General features: G+C 38.9%; 1 protein-coding gene and 2 long non-coding RNA genes across 8 annotated transcripts; 1 reads left to right on the top strand and 2 right to left on the bottom strand.

Moving 5' to 3' along the window:
* Positions 1-1,825: 1,825 nt before the first annotated feature.
* On the bottom strand, positions 1,826-4,646 carry LOC136246895 (uncharacterized). 5 transcript variants are annotated; one of them, XR_010696902.1, is made up of 8 exons: positions 4,552-4,646; positions 4,396-4,492; positions 3,469-3,689; positions 3,328-3,419; positions 2,785-2,922; positions 2,648-2,736; positions 2,502-2,591; positions 1,826-2,267 (listed from the first exon to the last, which is right to left on the bottom strand). It is a non-coding gene; the product is annotated as an uncharacterized lncRNA (long non-coding RNA). The 5 variants fall into 5 exon arrangements; XR_010696901.1 differs by having other exon boundaries at positions 1,827-2,267; positions 4,396-4,589; XR_010696903.1 differs by having other exon boundaries at positions 1,827-2,267; positions 2,785-2,872; positions 4,396-4,588.
* A 2,267-nt stretch (positions 4,647-6,913) lies between these two features.
* On the top strand, positions 6,914-17,804 carry LOC136246893 (uncharacterized). 2 transcript variants are annotated; one of them, XR_010696899.1, is made up of 6 exons: positions 6,914-7,019; positions 10,245-10,311; positions 10,705-10,774; positions 15,166-15,264; positions 15,320-15,423; positions 15,472-17,804. It is a non-coding gene; the product is annotated as an uncharacterized lncRNA (long non-coding RNA). The 2 variants fall into 2 exon arrangements; XR_010696900.1 differs by lacking the exon at positions 15,166-15,264.
* LOC136246892 (uncharacterized) lies at positions 17,311-23,182 on the bottom strand. The gene is made up of 3 exons (XM_066038492.1): positions 23,042-23,182; positions 22,529-22,988; positions 17,311-18,329 (listed from the first exon to the last, which is right to left on the bottom strand). The coding sequence occupies exons 1-3, from the start codon at positions 23,174-23,176 to the stop codon at positions 17,815-17,817; spliced, it is 1,110 nt and encodes a 369-aa protein (XP_065894564.1). The 5' UTR covers positions 23,177-23,182; the 3' UTR covers positions 17,311-17,814.
* Between the last annotated feature and the right edge of the window lie 46 nt (positions 23,183-23,228).

Raw genomic sequence — 23,228 nt, 5'->3', positions numbered from 1 at the left:
TATGTGGTTTCATTGGTGTGAAATTTAAACTACAAAATTCCCTGAAATAAAATTCTGCCAATATCCCTCCATGCCATGGTTACAAAACCAATGCAGTCTCCCAATTAAAATCACCAAATAAAATTAGACCACATTTACACTATTGTGTGTGCTGCTTATTACACTGCTCCCCTTCACCTAGACAGTTTGAAATCATCATTTCCTTCATGACTATAATAATACCAAGTTATAAGACTTGTCTAAATTTGTCCATGAGAAAGTTTGGATAGCAAAGAATGCGTTAATTTAATTTCACTTACCCTTACTAATTAGCAGGTCACTTTGTACACAAGTAACCATGTAATAATATCACACCTTAAAGCATTTGCAGCAGATGGAGATTTAATGACCAATAGTCATTAGTACCTGGTACAGTGGAATCCGTTAACCTGTTACAGCAACACCTGTGCAATCTGGACACTCAGTAATGATCCCAAAGTATCCCATAGTACATAGACGGACCTGGAAAAGCAGGAAGCCTTGATAATCAGGACACTATTAGTTGGTGTCCATAATTGTAGAGCGGCTAAGCAAAAAAAAAATTGTTCACTTTTTGATATAAGCTCCAAACTTGATACACAATGTGACTGGATTTGCGAAAGGGGTGTTCCACACACATCCATTTGTATGAACTCAGGAGATCAGCTCATAACTTAGTGTTCAGCTAATGTACAAACCTGAAAATTTCTCCATCCATAAAGCTATGTTGGTACTCACTACTAGCCAAATGTCAAGTCAGTAGCATTTTCCTATCATAAGTCATTAACCATCAAAGTTGGTAAGTGTGGAAGACCCCTTTTCACAAATCTGATCACATATTTGCTTGATTCATACTAAGATATGGTGCCATTAAAAGTAACCATCATAATGCTCAAAGAACCTGAAAAGTAAAACCAACAGAAATGTATTGAAGAAGCCATAAAGGTGAACATACTGACACTTTACATCTGCATTTGTCAATGCTGGTATGCTCAGGAAGAAAAAATCATACATTCACATTGGTACAGTAATTTGAAATAGAAAATGAATCAAAGCCATCTAGTTCGATTAGGAATCGTGGTAACGAGTTCCATTCTTGTACTGTTCTCTTTTTTGGTATGATGTAAAAATTGTTGTAGGTGTTGTTGGAGGCATGAAATGATATTGCCTGGTTTCTCTGGTCATTGGAAGATAATTAAAGGAATTTGGGTGTGGAATGCTTTGTAAAACGTTTGTAGTCTATGTCGAGTTTAAAGATCTGGCCAGGAGCTGATCAAGGGAGGTGTCCATAAACAACACATCCAGAAGCTGAGGTGTCCATCCAGGTCATTCATTAGCTTGCAATGTTAAGAAGCATGGAGAATGAAGGTATACAAAACCATAGATACTGTTTCTATCGGATTGTGTCTCTACTTTTTACACTGAAATATTGGCACCTTTAGAAGTGACTAAGTACAGTTGATTACATTTTCTGATTGCACTAAATTTGAAATTACATTTCATGCTATTTAAACAAAAACAAAGATTTGAATACACTTGTATGGCTTTCTGCAGTGATTTGGATGTCGCACCATATCTCAAATGATTTAGTATACCTTACTCAACTTGTACATAAAATTTGGTGCTTTTATCACATCACAATAGTGAACAATTTCATCAAAATTTGTCGTTTAACCACTCTACTGTAGTAAGCAGTACTTTTACAGACACTAAGTAATAGTTAGAGACCTACCATGAGGATCTTTGTGGTTTTAAACACTAAGGATGATACATAAAAATCCAAGGTGACGTCAAAGTTTTTTAAAGCCATGAGGATCTGAGTGAACTCTCCAGAGGTCTCTTAGTGATTTTAAAGACCCAAAGATCAAAAGATTTTATGCATACCATGTTTTACAGTAGAGTTATTCTGCATATGGAAGGTCTCAATTCATGTATAGTTGAATGTTAGGATGCTGTCTAGACAAGCTGTGTCATTATTCTTTATTTCTCGGCTTCTCTTATTGTTTATTTCTCGCGGCTTCTCGTATTCTTCAGATATTATTGCCACTACAAGGGAACATAATGACTGTACAACACTAAACAAGTATGACCAATGTTTTTCTTTCTAGCTGCCTTCTCTTGTCTCCATAGCCTTTGGCTACTTTGCCATTCATTGTCACATTCCAATACTACAGTGTAGGATGGCTTGGTCTTTAAGAGCTCATGATAACCTTGTAAGCATGGCTGGTGATGAGGTCATCAGATGCCTCCTACATGAATAGTTATCATAACATTTCAAACCAATTATCTGTAGCACCCCTATTAATAAGGTTATATAATTTGGTCCCATAAGTTGCATATATAGGCACCCGGACAACTTAATTAGTGCCCAATAATTGCAATTCCACTAAATACGATAAGGTTAGTTGGCTGTAGTGCAGTTAGTAAAGTAATGCTAAAGAATTCCCCTTTATAAACAGTTTTGTTGCAAGGCCTAATCGTACCTGTCAATATGCACCATCAGCAGTAACTTCAGTGAATCAACACCTGTTAAAACACCTGGTTGAGAACACCTATGCCTTGTTGTTTACGACCTAAAATTATCCACATCATATCAGGATGATATACAGTGTATGTGTATGTACCTTACCTGTGAAGCAGGAAGAACCGGCTAGCAACTTTTACCAATTGGTTGTATACAAATCTAGCAGCAGTAGAACCTTGATTAATGGACATTCGCTGAAATGGACATTTGCTAATTACGGACACTACATCATGGGCCCCTACCATTTGGTAACCTTTGTACACCTCTATATAACAAGTAATGGACAATCTATGAGTACCCCTGCTGTGCACTGAATACATGCCTTTACCTCTAAATAACATATTGATTTAATTGCAGTTCCTTAAAGTCAATCCTCCACACTATTAGCGACAACATGCACTGCACCAATTATTACAATACTCTTATGTCTTTAAGTCAGTACAAATTGGGAGGAGTGTTGTGGAACATTTACGGTGATTATGAATAAATAGGTATGTAAGAAACTAAGTAGTTACATTATGTTATCATGCAGTCTACTGTAAAGCTAGCTAGTTGCTGTCTAAGCCATACTTGTGTCTAATGCAATGTAGTGTGTACACTTCCTTGCTAAGTTGTGTGTTGCAGCCTTCAGAATATTAGCTAAAAGAATTGCTAAAATAATTTTGCAAGTTAAAATAACGTCAACCTTCCTGCATAGGACTCCTCCATACAGAGAACAAGCAAGCATGGTCCCCAAGTGTCCTTTACTTAAGAGGTTCCACTGCACTTAAGTAGCTAGCTCTTACCTTAATAGTACATTGTTCAACCCACCGAGATCCTATTGATATAAAGGACAATTTTCAGAGCTCTCCTGTAGGGAAGCCTTCCATGGCAGCAACTATGGATCAATGAATGATGCCATTGAGGGGTAGCTACTTATAGTTCACCTCAGTGTCCACAGTTTTACTTATCATAATAAAAGAATCAGAAGAATCAGCTACAACACCAGTAGATAATTGTGGTGTACTAGCAACACCTTCAACAGAAGTTTTTTGGCCCAACCACCAAATCCGGGCAGACATTCCAATGACAAAAACTGATTTCTTGCAAATAATCTCAGTGCTCTCATCAAGTGAGGGTTCCGTCATGTATCATGCAGTACCTAGGCCTGTTATCAGATATCATGTAACATGTACTATGTACATCCATATATATATATACCTGGGGAATTTCTTCCCCAGTAAAAATCAGTACAACCAGTTATAGTAACTAAAGTCAGGACCTGGGTTAATCTAATGGGGATCTGGTGTTAACTGGCAGCTGATCCCCACTTAAACAGCTGGGTACACTTGAACAATGTAATAGTTTCCTACTGAAGAAAAATACGACCGGACACAACCGAAGACATACGCACACTTCTGGCAGCCATATTGCCCAGCAAACTATCACTGGGCTACTCAGGCAAGACTGTCCAAGTGTCACAAATAGTGGCCAGGCCTGAAGTTCCACAACGACCTAAATACTGCCAAGGATGACAAGGGACAGTTGATAAAGGGAACACAGCCTGGTAGATGATGAGAAACATTGCCTTGCCCAGTATGTTGGAGTATATTGTTATTGTGTCAATCAAGTAAATTCTAGTGGCAGCATGCAACAACTAGGGCATACCCAACAGCAGCACTAACAGAATACAGAATGAGTATTTAACAGCCATGCACCATAGCCTGACAACTTCTGTTGGCCTCTGTACTGTCTTGGAAGAACTACGGCCGCTTTGTAAGCAGCCCAGTTATTTGGCCACAGTGGAAGCATTAGTGGACTGTAGCCTTACTATGGAGCTAGCTACCAGTACAATGCAATACATTCCTACTTACCATTTATAGTACTCTAGTTTCTTTGTTCAGTAGCTAACCCCAGTGAAACTTGGTCTAGTCCCAACAAAGAAACCACTGTTCTTCTCTTACAAGCATCCTGCAAGTCATCATCGTAAAAGCGCTCTAATAAGAGTTGTGAGGTACGTGTTACGTCACCTCGTGATTCACCCGCAATCTACTGTGGTTACATAATACTAGTCACGTGAGTGACATGGGATTGGGTGAACTTAGTCAATCCCCTTCTTGGGCCGCACGACACACTACCGTGTGTCTTGATATAACATGGTAAGTAATGGCATCACAAGTTACAATTAACAATTACTTTGGAAACATGACAATCAGATAACAAAATGTAAGACCAATAATATTATTAAAATAGATTTGTTTAGACACTGTTAGCTTTATTTGTCATATTGTAAGCACTAAGGATAATGATTATTATATAACACAATGACATCACTATATATTACAAAGAGAAATTATAAATATTTTCTGACTAAAATTACAATCACTGAAGCTGGATCAAAACAGCTGTAAATACACCAGAATATAACATCAGGTAAGTGTGAAGCCATGCAAGGTTGGTATCACTAGGCACCGGCCTATTATGCCCGAAATTTTACCTATTATGCTTTTGAGCATTGCTCAAAAATTAAGCCTATTATGCTCAAAATTATGCTTTCAAAATCAAGATTATGCTCTAGAAGTGACTGTTTTATTAGAGTATATCAGCCTTTCCTGACTGCTCTATTAGAGTATCTCGATCTTATTTTTGCAAAGTGTGAATAACCAACAAAGAAACGGTTTAATAAGTTATATTACGTGTTTTCGATTATAAAACGCACTAATAATACTATTGGCAGTGAATATTTGCTTTCTTTCAGGAGTGCGTATTGCGCATTTAATTAATTTTTCAAACATCGTCCCTATTATGCTGGCATTATGCTTGATGCTTTTGGTCACTCACCTATTATGCTTTAAATTATGCCGGCATAATCGGCCGGTGCCTAGGTATCACATGTCAGTCTCCATTTTTGAAAAGATTATGCTCAACCTTGAACCTTATATTGCAATTCTGCATAAGACAACAAACTGCTCACCTTCAAACTATACTTGCATCGATGCAGAGGGATGCCTTGAAACCCAGGGTGATTGTAATGCTGAATTCTGAACAATGCTAGATGGCGATTTGCCTTTTAAAGGGCCATATTTTCGTTGTAATCCAACGTCAATCGTCCTCCAATTAAAAAACACGGCATGATCGAAATCAGCATAATTATACGGCTTGCCCGGGAACACTTTCTTCATCCTAATCTGCCTCAGATTTATGCAGAAACACTCGGAAACTTTGACTATCACCAGTGCCGTATTCTTCCAATTAGAAATTATTTGTATGGGATTCCTATGGTGATTTTTATTTCTCAAACTTTGATTTGACATATTTCAATAAATACCACTTGGAGCTTAATCCAGTAAAGTGCATTACGAAGTACGAAGCACAGACTAACATTAACTGGAATAGCAGCTTGTGAAACTTTTATTGAAGGTGTGTAATTTAAGTAGCAAAAATATGTATGAAAATTTGTTGGTTGGAAATCGCTACTAATAGAACAGTCATTTATTATACAATTGGAGCTGTCAGAAAATCTGAGAGCTACGTCCAGGATTATTAACTTCCATAAGAGTATTAATATATTAATTTCGATGATTACAATGTTTAAATACTGATTATAATAGACGTCTATGTGATAATACATTTGCTGATCGTTATATTAGAGTAATTGACTGCTCTATTAGAGTATTTCTATCTGGCTAATGTCCTGGGTATTTTGAAGAGAAACTTTTGACATTTTTAAGACAGAAGATAGTAAAATCGCAACTTAAATGGGTTTGGATTGTATATATCTCTGCTGGGTGCAGTAGCCAGGCTGCTACTGTCAGACAAGCCTAAATGCAATGTAGTTATTCCAGCAAAAATCAAGGTGCCGTCATCATGCATGTATCTATTTACTATTGAACGGTAGATGATGCTTTCAAGGTTCATAAAAAATAGCTTTGAATTTGATTTATTAGGCGACTATTTAATTTGCATGAGCTTCACATGTGGTCGAATTTAAGATTGCATGACAGAGGTGACTTTGGAGCTTTGTAATTCACAGTCAATAAGGACTAAGCCAAATATATGCATGTATTTGGAGAATATAAGAGATGATCTTTCATATCAAGCACAGAAAGACTTGATCAGTTTAAAGCATTACGAGCAGTGCCACTCGACCGATAATACAATTTTTTGTCCCAGAATTGAGAACATTCAGACAGGTTACTTTTGCAGCTCCTGCAGCCAGACGAAGAAAATTGCAGGCCTGAAATTTCACATGAAAGAGTTTATGGCCTGGATGGTCCGTGAATTTTCCCGCAACATGAAATCCTAAGACCAGAACAAATATGTAATACGCGCTTCGCGCGCTGTGCGCGCGAAGCGCGTATTACATATTTGTTCTGGTCTTAGGATTTTGTACTTTATAATTCACGAATTATGAAATTCGTAATCCTATGCTGTATGCTGATAGGAGTTTCTTCTTACCGCGCTGATGTGTGAGGAAAATGGATTAAGGCGATAGCAAGTAAGCAAAAGCAAAATACATAGTGGTTTTAAATAATGCGAGTGTCACGGAACCTGTTTATTCTAAATAATGATCACCGTTGTTAGAATGTTGTTTAAGCTCGTGTTTAAGGCCTAGGCTGGTTAGGCAGGTGGCGCAATCGCCTACTTATGTGTTTGTTTTTAAGTTCACCCAGCTGTAGTTCTGAATGTTACAATGCTCCTACGCCCCCACCTTCTCCATCCATCCTTCCGTCGCACTATATATTTATTTGATACAACCAAGTGTTCCATTGTTGTACTAGTAAATCTAATCCTTATTCCAAGTACTGGTTGCAACAAGGGGACTCAATGCAGTGTAGTGAGGGGCAACTAAATTATGCTTATTTATGCTTGTCAATTGTCCCATAGTGGGACAACAGTTCCTAGTCTCACGTGGCCAGACCGCTATTTTTGTGCAGGGGCTTATCGATTGGAGATTATAAGTGCCTGCACGAAAAGGGTCTGGTCCAGTTTGCATTCACAGAGTCAACAACATGGTGTTGGATGTTTATTATTTATTTATTTATTTAATGCTTTATGGTGTAAACAGAAAACACCAAAGGACTGCTGATTGGGTCACGTCACTTAAAGTCACTACATTATTAACATACCCGTTTGATGTTATTAGATAATTAATAATTCTGAATGTAAAATGATGTATCCATGGTCAACGACACTCCAGGTGTTGACGAACGTGCTGAGACCTATACGAACTGGACCAGACCCTTTTCGGTGTGGACGCTTATAATCTCTAATCGATAAGCCCCTGCGCGAAAAAAGGTTTGGCCACACGAGACTAAACAGTTCATGTTGATTCACCTTAGCCAAAGAGTTTGGGGGTGCCCAGTGGAATTATTAACATTAATAATAATATTGCCTATTCATCAAAACATCACTATGTCTTGCGACAACATTCCATCATTAGTGTTATTACATGCTGTAGTATCCCATTGGTGAGTACCACAGGTGCATGTGGGGGGAGGGGAGTGGGCGGCTGGGGAAGTAATTGCTAACCATCCTTTGGTGTCAGTAAGTGTGTGCACCTTCACATATGTAAACTAGTCCCCCTGAAATTTGTGCACCATTGTGCAATGCTTTAATTGTAAAATAATATGAAGGTATATATTATAATACACTGAAGTTCAGACCTGAGAGCAAAACAGAAAAAAAGAAAGGCCTTACCAATTTTAGAGCTAGTGGGATAGCTTTCTTAACCGATTCTTCCCCCAATCAATTTAGTACTGCTCTACCGAAAGAGCACAGAATGATTAGTGAATACTCGAATATTTCTTTGTGATGAATGCTCTAGTGAATGTTCTAGTATAGTACATTAATCTTGAAGCTAACAAGGTACACTATTCCCAGAAATAATTCTAACAAGGTATACTTTGTGTACTCCTGTATACCCTCAATTTGAGCTCTGCCGTTATGCTAGTATGTTCACATTGGAGCTGTGTTACACATTGTTATTCACATGTAAACAGTTAAGTTTTAGTGAGTCTATCTAAACATTGATGCGATGGTGACAAAAAGGAAATAAAGAATAGAATAATGGTGGCCTTACAGGGGAGCCTTATGCAATTACTTATCGAAACTTCAATTCAGACAATTCCAAAAATGATTGCTCTATTAGAGTAGTGAGTGTTCTATTGAGGAAGTTGAAAAATTAATTTTTTTTGCTGTTCGTAATACACTGATTTGAGCTGATATTGTGCAAATTTTCAGAGCTATGATATCCAACACACCTGCTGGTCCCCAAGGGCTTGTATAATCAATATTCTGCCGTGTACATGTTTGCAATTCTGTTTTTATTGGATGTAAATTATATATGACAGCATTTGTATGGCATAGTATACTTTTTAACAATACAAAAAAAAATTGATGTATATGTCACTGTGATCATGTAACAAAGTTTCACACCTCAGTGTACACACGGTCATGAGATACTGAGAAGTTTTGTTGGTTTCTTTGCTTCATGTTAAATATTCAAAAGAGCTCGGTAATGGGTGTGTGCCACCTGTGTTAATACCAGTGTTGTGAGTAATTCATTGCGTGAGTATCTCATTACGTAGTAATATTACTTTTTGTGGTAACTAGCAATACAATGAAATGTGCTGTAAAACAAAGTAGTCTTGTTACTGACTGACAAGTAACACCTCGCTAAGACGAAGCAATGAATCCATCATGTTGCTACATCATAGTAAATCATGGTAGTTGCACACGTGAGCCATGGTCATAACGCCTCGCCAAGACGAAGCGATGAATCCATCTTGTTACTTATAAACGTTTACACAGCACAATTATATCATGGTAGTTGCACACGTGAGCCAAGTAATATCAGTGGAACCTGTCTTAACGGCCACTTATGTAGACTGGCCACGTCACCTCTCTATAAAGACCACCTAAAATTTCTCAAATGAGATGTCTAAAGCAGCCACCTGCCAAGAAATTGTGGCCCTTATAGACAGGTTCCACTGTTATACAATTCAGTTGCAAGCAATATGTAAAATGTGATGAAGCTTATTTTTGAGCTATTATATAAAGGGAAAGTAAATGACAAAGACACTCTAATAGAATGGTCATTGCAGCACTCAGAACAGGCGAGTACAACACCTCTAAGTTATCGTTATCGTAAAAAGTTCATTATCACGTTAGCTATCCTTCACACATCCCTAATTGCAATAGTACTATTTGCAATGTGGTGAGCATTAAATAAAAGCATTGAGCAAAGTATGGGGAAATCCCTACCTTTATACTTCAATGACATTCTACAAAGTCGTTTAGCTCTATCATTCATGTTTCTCTTGTTTTACTAACTTTTGTTGCTCTGGTCCCTTCTATGTAACATACACACCTACTTTAATCCAGTTTGAGTGATCATCAGAGGGAGTGATCAGAGGAGGTTGGTCATGTGTCATTGTTCATCTTGTGATCTCAAGGGACGTGTTGGACTAATCCAACTTTCACAATTCTTAATATTTTAAAAGATCGATTGTATATCTCATGCCAGGGCAGCCTACCACTATTGCAAACTTTCTCAGTACAATGCACTGCTTTCCTAGCTAGCTGCTAAACAAGTCTTAACACCGAGAACAGAGCTTGATTGGTGTGTTTGACATCATAGGCTGATGAAGCATGACCAACCTCTGCTGAGGTGCTGAGTGATCATTGTGTAGTCATTTAAAAGTGTGGTTGTTTCATATAGGAATCGATGCAGCAACGTACTAGTGTGATTGGAGATGAAGAACTTTAAAGCAAAGATTTCATGCCAGGTGTGTGTGTGTGTGTGTGTGTGTGTGTGTGTGTGTGTGTGTGTGTGTGTACGTGTGTGTGTACGTGTGTGTGTACGTGTAGTGTTTGTACATGTAGTGTGTATGTGTAATGTGTGTGTGCATGCGTGTGTGTGTGGTGTAGTTCTGCAAGAGTATCCATTCTAAGAACCTATAGCTACTTTAGGCTTTGTTATCACAGGTTATGTTGTGGACGACTTAAGGCTTTAGGCTTAAGGTGTGTGTAGTGTGTGGGCATGTGTGTGTGGTAATCACTCCGAAAGTGATCAATAGCTCTGTATGGTCCCTTCTATGTATTTTAGCATACACCGCCCACTTCAATCTCTGAGCATCAAGTCTGAGTGATCATTGTATAGCTGTGGTTGTTTTCTATAGGAACAGATGCAGCTAAGAGATAGTGTGATTGGAGATGAAAGAGCATTAAAGCAAAGATTTCACTCCTCTGGTGAGTTTTTGTGTGACTTGCATTCTGTATAGTCTGTGTGTGTGTGGTTGGGAAAACGCAGGGAAGGTAGGACACGACCACGTGCACCATAAAGCGCTAACAAAAATATTTTTATTCAACGCAGTTGTACTATCTGTCAAAAGTAATAAATAGCAATACAAGGATTGCAATATGATCACTGATGCTTACTGCTGCTGTTGATGTGGAATTCGTCCCCACTATACATCGTTATCACTGTAGGCCTAATTACTTCGCAACGGTAGCGTTTGTAGCATTGTGACTCACACCATTGTAAACAGTATACAAAGTAGAATCAAAATAAGTGATGAGCCCCAACGCGCCCCGACTTCTACTTTTGTACAGAGACTATGCGCTCACGTGAAATATTTCAAGGACTTGTGCAATACTGATTACGTCATGCACGCGTCATGTCCTACCCCCCCTGGGGAAAACGGATGGCACTCTAGTGTTTGTACATTCTATTAGCTAGGAGAGGTACACAAATACATCCAAACTTTCTAATTGCATGAGTGCACCCATATAAACATTAGTCGTTTACATGTATGTACCGAGCTCTTGTTTACTTGTTTCAGCTTTACAGTGACCAGCACTGAAGGTCTGACAGCAACATGTGCTGCAGCCTTAAGAGTAACCTAACTCTTGATAGTAACCTAACTCTTGATAGTACTGTTTAATCTAATCTTAAGTTTATTTTTAATTTCCCAGGGTTTTTTGCAAGAGTTTGGTAGGCTTTATTTGGGCCTGTAAGTGTGTTCCGTAATCGTGTGTGAGTGTGTATAGAGAGGGTGGGGGTACTACAATGTGAAGCAAGGTAACTGACAGTGTCGATTGAGGTGGTACTGTTGTTTGTTTTCTTTGTTGTTTATAACGTATTAGTCTACCCTCAACTGTGAAAAGTTACCTAATAAGTAGACTAGATTATTACCTACCCTATAATATACAGCATGAACTAAGTCTAAATACTGTACATAGAAATGGCTTAAAAACTTACCCTTGTCATTCAGGTACATGTAGATTGGGATATAAGAACACCCCCCTACCAGTTGGTTGAATTTCTATATTACATACTTGTTAACACCTGTTATCATACACTACACCCAAAGTACAACGGGATGGTTTATTTAGTGGAAATGGCAGAAACGGCTAAAAATAGGTAAAGTTGTGTGCTGCTGCTTCTGAAAGCCAGGTGCCCAGGTGCATGTGCAGCAACAAATACTAACCACAGGCGTACAGGCGTGATGTGATGCATTTCGCGGACTCACAGATTGTACACGTGGACTAACACTTGCCAACTGAGCTGGAAACAGTGATCCAGTAATTATCCATTTCTTTCAGTACTGAAAACACTATTATCAAGCTACAGATGGTGATACGGCTATGTTTACAAAAAGTGATGTGTGCACTAATCAATTCAGGGCCGTAGCCAGCCCATTACCTGGGTGGGTGCTTTTTCCAGAAAAGGTGGACCTTCCTGTGTGTGCGGGGCATGCGAGGGGGTGTGCTTTGCACACCCAAAACTAGGGGGGTCTGGGGGCATGCCCTCCCCCCCCCCCCCACCCCCCCAGGAAAATTTTGAAAATAGATGCTAAAATACTGAATTTGGTGATGTTTCAGCCACTAAAACTGCACAAAATTTTACTACTGAAATGATATTGCAGAAGGAAATTTCATAGGGAAAATACACAAATTCTATACATAAACAATAAAAGTTTAGCTACAGTGTATGCGTTAGTAAGTTATTGACAATCCAACCCTATGGTGATGGTCTACACATTGTACAAAAGAAGTGATATACGTAATTTATATTGTATTTGTATTACAAATATTGTGTGTCATAATTTCTAAATATATTTCAGTTCAGGGTAGCAATTCAAGTTCAAGTCTACGTGGATGCTGCCTGGCAAAAGTATCTACTACTTTATCTAAATCTATTGGAGTGTCCTTTCACGTTCTTTTTGTTTTGCATGTCCCATCACGTTGTTTGACAGTACGGATCACGTGCAAAATAATATAAACCCACAATCATAAGATCAGCATATAGGCTACGTAGTATCGCCAATACTATTATTACTGAATAATGGTGAGTTAGTATGACTGTTGTGGACCTTTTTACTGAAACTGTGGACCTTTTTACTGAAATTGTGGAGCTTCTTTTTTTTTGAAGAGGAGGGTGCGTCTGCACCCACCGCACCCCCCTTGCCTACGGGCCTGCAATTAGAATACGCTTATGAGAGGTGTTAACGTTCCTCTTTGCTGCTGTAACAATAGTGCTAGGGCTAGTGATGAACCAGCTATAGGTGCTTCCAGTACTGAAAGAAATGGATAATCACTGGATCACTGTTTGCAGCTCAGTTGGCGAGTGTTAGTCCACGAGTACAATCCGTGAGTCCGCGAAATGCATCTCGCCCATGGTTAGTATTCATTGCAGCACACTTGGGCACCTGGCTTTTAGAAGCAGCAGCACACTACTTTACCTATTTTTAGCTGTTTCCGCCATTTCCACTAAATATTCCATCCCAAGTACAACCTATGTGTTTAGTAGTTATAACATGGGCATGAGGGTCTGCCTGATATGTACACCCAATGCCCGAGGGCAGAGGGAGTGCCCATATTGCAACTGTTATGTAACACTTAAGTTACTTAAGAGCGTTTCCTCGAGCACCATGCAACAATACAGAACATGGTGTGCGCCCCGGATGGTTACATGCACCACACAAATTATAAGTAGCACAAACTAATTAAACAAAGTAATTCAAGAGTAGTTTCACATAGTAGACGTTCATAGTGTGTATTTCAAAGTTTAAATTACAAACCCACAATTGAACTGATTTGGTAAAAGAGAAAGAATTTTCATGACATTTTCACCTCCGTGCACATAACAGCAAAGTTGGGTTTTCCAGACCCATCATCGAAATGGTTTGGTAAACCTATAAAAGAAATCCAGTGGTGTGTCATTCTGTTAGCTAGGAATGATTAGTCACTTTGTGCAGCCAGCGTGGGCTATCAGCCTGCACTTAGTCTGGCACAAGCAGGCTATTAGCCTGCGCTCGGTGGTCAGGGCATAATAAAAATGTTGCCCTCTCCACAGGGTAATAGCAGATATGTATACCCTAGATTTCCTCTGATCTGAGGTGTCAAAGTGTTACATGTATTAGTTAAAGCACCGCCACGTGTAATTCGGCTCGTACTGTATTAGTCTCTTGCCCATGCCCTCGTACTTTTATTTCCATATTGTATGAGCATAGCGGTGCTTTAAGCAACTTTGACACAACAACACAGTAGCCTATATACCGTATAGCGGGAAATTTTCAAAAAGTTAAATTTTTGAATAATTCGAAAGTACGATTAAGTTTTCGAAAACATTTTTTCGTAATTAAATACAAACAGCTAGCTAACTGGAGAATCAAGGCGAAAATTACCCTAGTTTAATGTGACAATAGCGAAGCAGACGGCGCTGTGGAAGTACTTTGCTACTAAGGAGCCAAAGAAGGATGAACTGAGCAGTTAGGCCCCTATTCGGTGATTATTAGTTTCTCATCCACCACCCGCATCCTTTTTGGCCATCTGCATGATAAGCCATTATTTACTCTATGCATGCTCAGATCTTACGTGATACCAAATCGTCTTGTGAAACGATGTAAACTAAGTGCTACAGTGCAATACGGATCGTCTTTTTCCTTTACAAATTACTGCAGCAGGTTTTACTACTGAAATTCCACTACGATGAAGTCAAAACTTGCCATATATGGTAATAATGGCTAATGGTAATACCCTCCTGCCCGCATCTTAGCTAATACATAGAGTGGATGAGAAACTAATAATCACCAAATAGGAGCCTTACGTAGAAGCAGTACTACCAAAGCCAGACGGACCTTTATCGACATCAATGGTGTCCTCTAACAACGGAGTCCATTGAATATACCGCACTGCTCGTTATACTGCTGCTGTCCGCCATTGATAAAGTTGTAGTTTAAATAGCTAATCAGATAGCTTTATCAACGACAAAACGCGTCACTGCATTGTGAGGGTTCGCAGTCAATACACAAATTAATTATGTGGGGTGCGGTTATATTAATGACGTTTTCGAAAATTTTCTTTCGAACTTACTTTTCATGAACAGTTTTTCGAAAAAATAACTTTTCAAAAATTTCCTGCTATACGGTACTTGTCAATTAGTGCACCTGCCACTTTTATAAGTGTAAAGTGTTGGATAGTGCCTGGATCATTATATAAAGCTGTTGGCAGCTTACTCCGTGAGTCCGTGAATTACGGAACATTACACCTGGTCCTACAGTCTTTAAAGATTGTAGGAGCATGTGTGTATCTGTTTGTTCTGATGTCAGTGTGCACCATCCATATTAATCTTACAGATTCCAACCTCTCAGTTGTTAAGCTGTCAGCTTAGGACAAGAACACATAGGAGACTAAAGCACGTTTTGTGTATGATGATGGATGTACACTTGTTTAATGTAATTAAATTTGTATGCAATTGATGTCAATTGGTGTTATTTCTCATACATGCAGTAACCCCTAGCAACATCACTGGGTATGTGTAGCTGCCATCAAGGCCTTCAAGGGTACCTTATGAAACCACATTAAAGTTAAACTTACTATTTACACTGTTTCAGGTGGGTAATAAATCTCATATAAACAATCAGTAACGTACACCCACCCAGTGTGAACCAACACTGGGACACCTGAGCACTAAACAACTGCTTGGAACAGAACCCGTAGGAGGCGGTACCATGTCTCATGGGTGAAGGCGTGGGCACTCAAAAGTCCTCCCAACTGGACGATTACCTGCTATGTGAAATGTGCACCGTTGGTGTTTGCTTCTCCAGGTACTCATTGGATAAGATAAGAACAATTATTATGTAAGGATAAGAACAATGTAAATGTTGCATTTAAAGTGCGCAGCTAGAGTAAGCATACGCATACTGTATTAAATTGCATGGGTAAAATTTTCAGGTTAACCATAAAGACCCAAGTTATGAATTATATAAGCCAATGCTTGGCCATACATACATGCAATTGTGGATCACAGGCATGGTTTTAGGGGGGTTTCTGGGGTTTTCGGAAACCACTCAACCTTTTTAACATCAAAAAAATTTGTACGTCCAGCAAAATTCAAGTCTATAGTACAACATATAATAACTTCTTGCCACCATGAAATATGTGAAATTGTCTTGAATTCTTTACCAGCAAATTAAAGTGAGTTAGGAGCCTCTACAAAATTATTAATTCAGCTAATAGCTTAACTGCTTGTTTATGCATTAAATCTCTCAGTACAAGTACAAAATGATCACATCTTACTGTAAATTTTACAGTGAAGTAGTAGTTCTTTTTGTGCAGTGAGCTAAATAGAACGCTTTAACTATGCCTCCGCTATGGACCCCACCTCCATGTGTAGAGTTGGAAACCACTCAGCTTTTTTCCTAGAACCGCCCTTGGTGGATCATATAATAGGAAAAGGTATTTGAGTACTGTCAGTCTGTAATACGTGATGACAGATAACAAAAAATAAAAATCTTAGAGGTGCATAAACGGTCAATGTTCACTGCTTCAAGCTCCACTCCACGTTGTCAAGGTTGTCATATAACTTGTTGGCTACAACTTGTTCCAGCTGTATTTCCTTCCACTATAATACAGGTATGTCCAACCAATTTCTTGTAGCCAGTAGAATTAAGTCCCCACCTACTCATTTACGAAAAGCAGCTTTCCATTAGTTACTTTCAACTGAATCACTCTCTGTGGCTTGCTAAACAAAGGTCACGTATAAACATTGTATAAAACGTGTTATATTACTATTTTCAAAAGTACATAACAAGTTTTTTTTGTAATGCGTTATCTCGATCTCTGTTGGTGGTTACTGTCCTTTACCAGAATCCCACACACAAACACATGCACACATATAACCACTAATAAAGTATTACCATTCTCTGTTGCCTTCCCTATGCACCAGACAGATGACCATCATGGAGGAGGACCTGACCATCATCCCCTCCTCATTGGAAGCCACATGATTTCGTACGGAGATTGGGGCTACTCAGGCTGTTAGTCATACAACATCAAGAGCAGTACATAACTGCTCCTGTGTACAATTGGCTTTAGTAAAGTTATTGGGAAGATTCCCATCAGTTTTCTTGCTATGAAAGGACAACGTAGAGCTTATAATGACAGTGATAGTGAGAATAAAGCTAGCTAGGTTTTAAAACCACACAATGTGTAGTAGATATGCATATAACCCACACTATCACTACACTACACACACACAATATTTCATGGATGAAAGTTTCATGGTTAAAAACGATGTGTTAAATTTTGTGTGTACAGTGTTAAATTTTGTGCGTACAGTATGTTATTATTGGTGCATATCCAAATGTCACATTGAAAACATCATGCTGTTTCCAAACATTGTGGATTTTGTGATGTCACCATTAGTGCTCTTCTTACTTGTGCTTACAGGACTGCTCTACTCAGAGTGCAGGTGGCTAGTAGATATATAGTACGTTTGCATTGAGCTGGATCCTCAAAAGCATTTAATAACTCATGAATGCAATTACACAATTGCAAGAAGTTGAAATTTGGCTCATTTGTAGTACTCCTTGACCCACTAAAAATATTTCAAATCGCTTCGTTTGAATGCTCAGCACAACATTTACAGCCAATCAAAATTATCCCCATACATTTCCTATGAAGAAGCCCTAAAAGTGCAGGTACTATTACGGCCCTTTCTGGAACTTGTATTGGCATCAAACCACTTGTGTCTGTTGTTGACACCTTTACTGCCATCACTAATCACCTGGTTAGCTGAAATGTTACTTGTCTTGAGAAATAATCAACTTTTAATTTTCAACTCATTTTCAGGATCCAGCTCAACGTGAACATACTATAGTACTGAACAACATAAGAAGCCACATACGACTTTTGTAATATGTACTGTGATATTTTTTTGTTCATTGTGTTCTTTGAAAATTTACATAATAATTATAATGCAATATTATGATAATGTTATGTGGTCACTGTTCTTCTGGCTGATTGTCAACTTCATTGTACAGCCTCCTTATTTCTTGCAATAGGTCATTTAGGCCGAGGAGAATCATTGTATCGTTGTCATCTTCAGCTCGACAGGTTGGACAGCTCCTGGATGTAGCATCTCGGCCAGAGTACCATTGCTCAACGCATTCTTTGCAGCCCAAGATGTTTTTGCAACACCTCGTAACAACTGCTGGAGGACTAATGATGGCCTGGCAGATATGGCACTTAAAGTTGTCGCATAACAACCGTCTCCAGTTGGCTGGAATAGTATGTTGCCGGATGACTTCTTCCAGCTTCCCCTTCATATCCACAACTTCGTCAGTCAATCCTTGCAATTGATCGCCTTTCCTTCTCTTTCGGCTAGGTAGCTCTCCGTTTCTAAAACGTGCATCTTCGTCAGAGGAGTAATCACCATCAAATGATCCAGAGGATCCCTGAATTTCACCATAAGTGACAGCATAAAGTTGTCTCCTGGGACAATTCCAGAATTCAATGGCTATATTGGTATAAATTTAATGATACATAAGGTAGCGATGTCCAACCTCGTAATATCAGCACGCTGAAGATTCAATCTTGCATTGCCTCAATATCGTTTTGTTGGATGGTTTCTTGTTCTGCACAGTGAAACCCTGATGACCGCTGCAACTAACAAACTTTACTGCGCGTAATTCCGTTTTGTATTTCAAAAGTTATAGTATTTCAAAAATACGAAATAAAATTTTCCTGTAGAAATTTTAGGCCTCGAATAATAAGAAACAATTTGTATTACGGTCGTGGCACCTGCGACATGTTGTAGTGATTATCGTTTCCGGACTATTACAGCTGGAGTTTGAGTGGTTTACTCGTGCTATAGGTTTTTGACGACGCTGATCTCGAATTTGGCAGCCGTAAAACACTAAAACCTAAGGTAACATTAGTATAGCACCTGAAAACGCTGGTTTTTTGGTGTTACTTTGTATACATGACGATATAATGGGAATGTTTCAGCTGGTATTGTAGTTGTCATCATGTTTTTAATCTGTTAATGTGATTTTTTCTATGAATAAAGCATGTTCTTACTCCGCGCAGTGTTATATAGTCGTTTTATGCATGGTATAACTGTGCACAATGTAGTGATTGTCAGTAATCTATGGTTTATGTTTCTCATATCAGAAATCAGCTAGATAGTACCATAGGAAAATGTTGTGAAATTCTAAATGATTGCAGTGCCTTAATAGCCCTTGTAGTTTGCTGGTAAAGCAATATCAATGCACTGGGTGCTGTTGTTCTTACAGCATGGATGTCAGTAGTCCTGGACCTCTGTGTGAAGAGCTTGGCCTTTGTGGAGAGATACTGGTACTGGATACAATTGGGTTGATGCCAACTATTGATCAAAAAAAGATTGCCAAAGGAGTCGTACTTGAGTTGAACCAGTTTCGTAAAGGTAATAACTTGTCATGGAATCACTTTCATGCATGGATGATTGCACTGTATTCAAGATCCACTTTGCCTTCATTATCAGTGATTAGATCATCTATATACAGGATAGAAAACAAGGTCAAACAACTAAAACGAAACCACCATAATGATGATATAATTATATTGACAAGTGAGCCATTCATTACAGCATGCAACAAGGACTCCTCCAGCTCCTTTGGGCCAGACGATGAGCATGCATGCAGTAATGTTTTGACTGGCACTGATCAGACAGTGCTAGCTGAAGCAAAGACATGTAGTGATAGCCATGAATTAGAAGTGTTAACAACTGTTAACAAAGAGCTGGCTGGTGAGCTGTCTAAAGTTCAAAATAAATTGGAGCATGAAGTATCAAAAACAGATGACCTCACCACCAAGTTGAGCAAATTGAGTGTGCGTAATACCAATAAGAAACTAAAACGCAGAGATGAAAAGATAAATGAATTAAAAGAACAAGTTAAAGATAAGGAGAAATTGCAACACAACTTACAACAGGCTACAACACGCGTTAGAAGTTATCAGAACAAATTAACGGTAGCCACAAATAAATACGATTCCATCACTCAGAAATGTGATCACTTGCAAATGGTTACTAAAGATCTTAATGAAGAATTAGAGCTTGCTACAAGGTCATTGTGCGATTCAGAAAATAAATATGATTGCATGCTAGAGAGACTACAAGAGCTACAATGTAATACATTTGAATCAAAAGTGCACCAAATGAAATACTTAGACAATGTTAGACAGTGCTGCATTGAACTTCTGAGTTTAAATGTTGGGGTCAAGAATGTTGAACCTATCATCAGGTGTGTTCTTAAGCATATTGCATCTTTTGAAATTAAAGAATTGCCACAAAAATCCACTCTTATTCGTATGTTTGCTGAAATGAAAGGGTTATCTTGTCAACAGCTGAGTGAAGAGTTGCAAAAAGAAAATAACCTTACTCTCCATAGTGATGGGACGTCCAAGTTTGGCCAGCATTACTATTCTTTTCAAGTCTCCACATCACATAGCACATACTCCCTAGGGTTAGCAGAAATGCTTAGCGGAACAGCTACTCAGGTATTGAGTACCTTTCAACAAATTTTATCTGATGTGGAAGTAGTAGCAGAGTCAGGGTCAGGCAATGCCATTTTATCAAAGATCAAGAACACCATGTCAGATTGGCACATTGTTGAAAAAAATTTAATACCTTGTTGGAAGGATATCGTTTAGAGATTTTGCCCAGTGTGATCGATAACTGGAATGAAATGAACACTGATGAGCAACAGAGTATTGGCACACTTAACAATTTCTTTTGTGGTTTGCATTTGCTTGTGGGGATGGCAGATACCGCATCATCTGCCCTGCTGCAATGGGAACAAGCACACTTTGAAGAATGTGTCGGTACATCAGCTCTTCCAAATTCCTTCAAGAAGTCTGAATCTGGTGTGATTCGTCTTGTCAGAACAGCGTGCAAGGCTCTCTGTAAGCATGCCAGTGAGCAAAGTGGTGTATACCAGCCATTTACTTCCTTTTTGAAATCAAAAGGAATAAACAAGAATCCTTTGGTGTCTTTCCGTGGCAATCGTTTCAATATAGTTTTTTATGATGCTGGAGCTTTGTATTATATTGCCGAGCATGTCGTAATTTTTTTTAAGGAAGTGTGGCAAACCCCTAACCAATTACTTAAGGCTGTTTTCAGTGACATACAAGTTCCCGAATTTGTGGCTGGTTGCCGTGCATTAGGTCTGATTAATAAGATCATAACTGGTCCATTTTGGCGTGTGGTTGAATGTTCAGATGTGACCATTCTAGAAATGAATTCTTACTTTGATACTTTAATAAGAAAGCTTGATACCTGGTCACAAGATGCCAGTATATTGCTGCAAGGATATGCTGAGCTGTACACAGATTATCCGCCAAAGAAAGATGAGATTTGGAACCAATTGATTACGCCAACTGAGTTTGATTATGTTACTCAAGAAGTCCTAGAGGTATTATGCCATTCATTTTCAGCTCTACTCTCCCGACTGGTAGAAGATCATTTGCCTGGTGGCACACATTATGCTCCCAGTGCTCAGCTTACTGTTGAGACTGTGTCAGTTTCAAAGAGCAATGTAGTGAGTGAGAGGGATTTTGGCAAACTTGATCGCTTACTACGTGAGAAGCCAAATGCTACTACATTGTCTTTAGAGGCAATGGTTTTGTTTTCCAGCAATAAAACTATGAAATGGCTTAACACAAAATCAGCAGAAGAAGTAGAACATCTGCTGCAGATAGCCAGAAAAAAGGCCCCAGAGTTCAAGAAGCTTTTTAAGCAACGTAGAGAGGATATTCTTGAAGGACGTATCAAAGCACTTCATGAAAAGCAACATGCTTTAGATGCTGCCCGCAGAAGAGGCTTGAAAAGAAAAGAAAAGTTAACAGAAGACATCGTCCGTTATGGTTTGTGGCAGACGAAAGAAGACATTGTTAGAGGTGTGGCCAAACAAAGATCTAATACAGCAAAACTTAATGCTCTGAAGGCTCAACTGAACTTTAGAAAACAAGTTTTGGACCAGAAAAGTTATCTTGATAAAGATGTATTTTTGTTTTCTAAAAATGGGAAGCAGTATTCTGCTGATAATCTGGTTGAGAACCTTACAAAGTTGATATGTGACAAAAGGTCAGTGCAAGAAAGAGCTAGCTACATGCAAGAGTCCCTTGTTGGTAAGAAGATCATGCATAAGTGGAGAGATGAAAATGGTTGTGAAAAGTGGTATTGTGGTGAAGTCTTGAGCAAGGTTATAGGTACAGAAGAATGGTATAATGTACAATATGAAGGTGAAGAAGATGTTCTAACTCTAAACTTGCATGAGGATTTTGACTTAGGAGATTTAGAGGTTGTTTCATAGTTATAACTGTATAGACTCTATTACCCTATTTTTAAACTGTGTTAAGAAGTGTGAAAATGTGTTATTATGGCTTGTTTCTTATTTGTAGCATCATTATCATGAAATATTTTCCAAAGTCAGAATATTTGCATTAAATCCAAAAATCAGTATTTCGGTGCCATTTTTCCTACGTAAAATGAGTACAACAGTGGCTAACATTTAAATAGCTATAAATTTCCATACAAATATAATATTGACCTGAAAATTTTACTGCATTTCTCCAAGCACATGACAATACTTTGACATAAGTTTGAGGTGCTAGCAATGAAGTTTAAATTTTTGTTGGACATCGCTACATAAGGTGCGGCTATTACAGGTTGCAAACCTTGTGTAGCTGCAGTGTCCACAATTTCAAAGCCCTCGGCGGTCACTACGGTATACTCTTGTCCCCACTGACTGCGTACCGCCTCACAGACATGTCCTACGTTGGCTGTAGCCTCAGTCATTTCAACATATAGTTCCCCACAAATATCGAACTCCGGTTTCTTCCTTTTCCCATAGGACAGCGTCGCTTTCTTGATTTTGATCCAAATTTTCTTTTTGTTTGAAGCAGTCACCGGCCGAAAAATTGGAGGCCCTGGTGATGTTGTTGCTGGCTGCCTGACACCTGAAATACGGGAGGGTGTAGAAAGGAATGCACCCGTTGCAAGACCACGTAATGTTGTTCCCTCGACCGACAGGGTGCTATTGGGTGATACTCCCTGCAAATCAAAGTTCCCGTCTTGATCAGGAAGGTACCCAGAATCGTCGCTCGTGTTTCTTAACCAGGAATCTGCTGGCTCCACCTAAAGGCAGAATGGAATGCACACATGCAGACCACCACGCTGTTTAAGCAAACCTGAAATATCTTTCGCATGTTCGCCGCGGTAATCTGCTGCAAGCTGAGATCCACTTTCTTGCTATACCTCTGCAACGTAAACCGCGCAGAACGATCTCGAGGACCATCACGTTGAATTTGCGGATAAGAGTTCATCGTCTTTCTTGACTACAATGTGATGCCTTTACAAGCTCCAGCCTTTTTATAG

Source organism: Dysidea avara, chromosome 2 (genome assembly GCF_963678975.1).
Source record: "Dysidea avara chromosome 2, odDysAvar1.4, whole genome shotgun sequence".
NCBI classification, from domain to species: Eukaryota; Metazoa; Porifera; class Demospongiae; order Dictyoceratida; family Dysideidae; genus Dysidea; species Dysidea avara.
Note: the sequence above shows the minus strand (reverse complement) of the source record. Positions and strands in the feature narration are given on the sequence as shown.

Excerpts from the sequence above, each read along its gene's own strand:
- LOC136246892 (XM_066038492.1), bottom strand. The coding sequence starts at position 23,176 with ATGAACTCTTATCCGCAAATTCAACGTGATGGTCCTCGAGATCGTTCT. Across the intron at positions 22,989-23,041 it reads ACATGCGAAAGATATTTCAG|GTGGAGCCAGCAGATTCCTG; the intron begins GTTTGCTTAAAC and ends TTCTGCCTTTAG. Across the intron at positions 18,330-22,528 it reads GGACACTGCAGCTACACAAG|CCATTGAATTCTGGAATTGT; the intron begins GTTTGCAACCTG and ends ATACCAATATAG.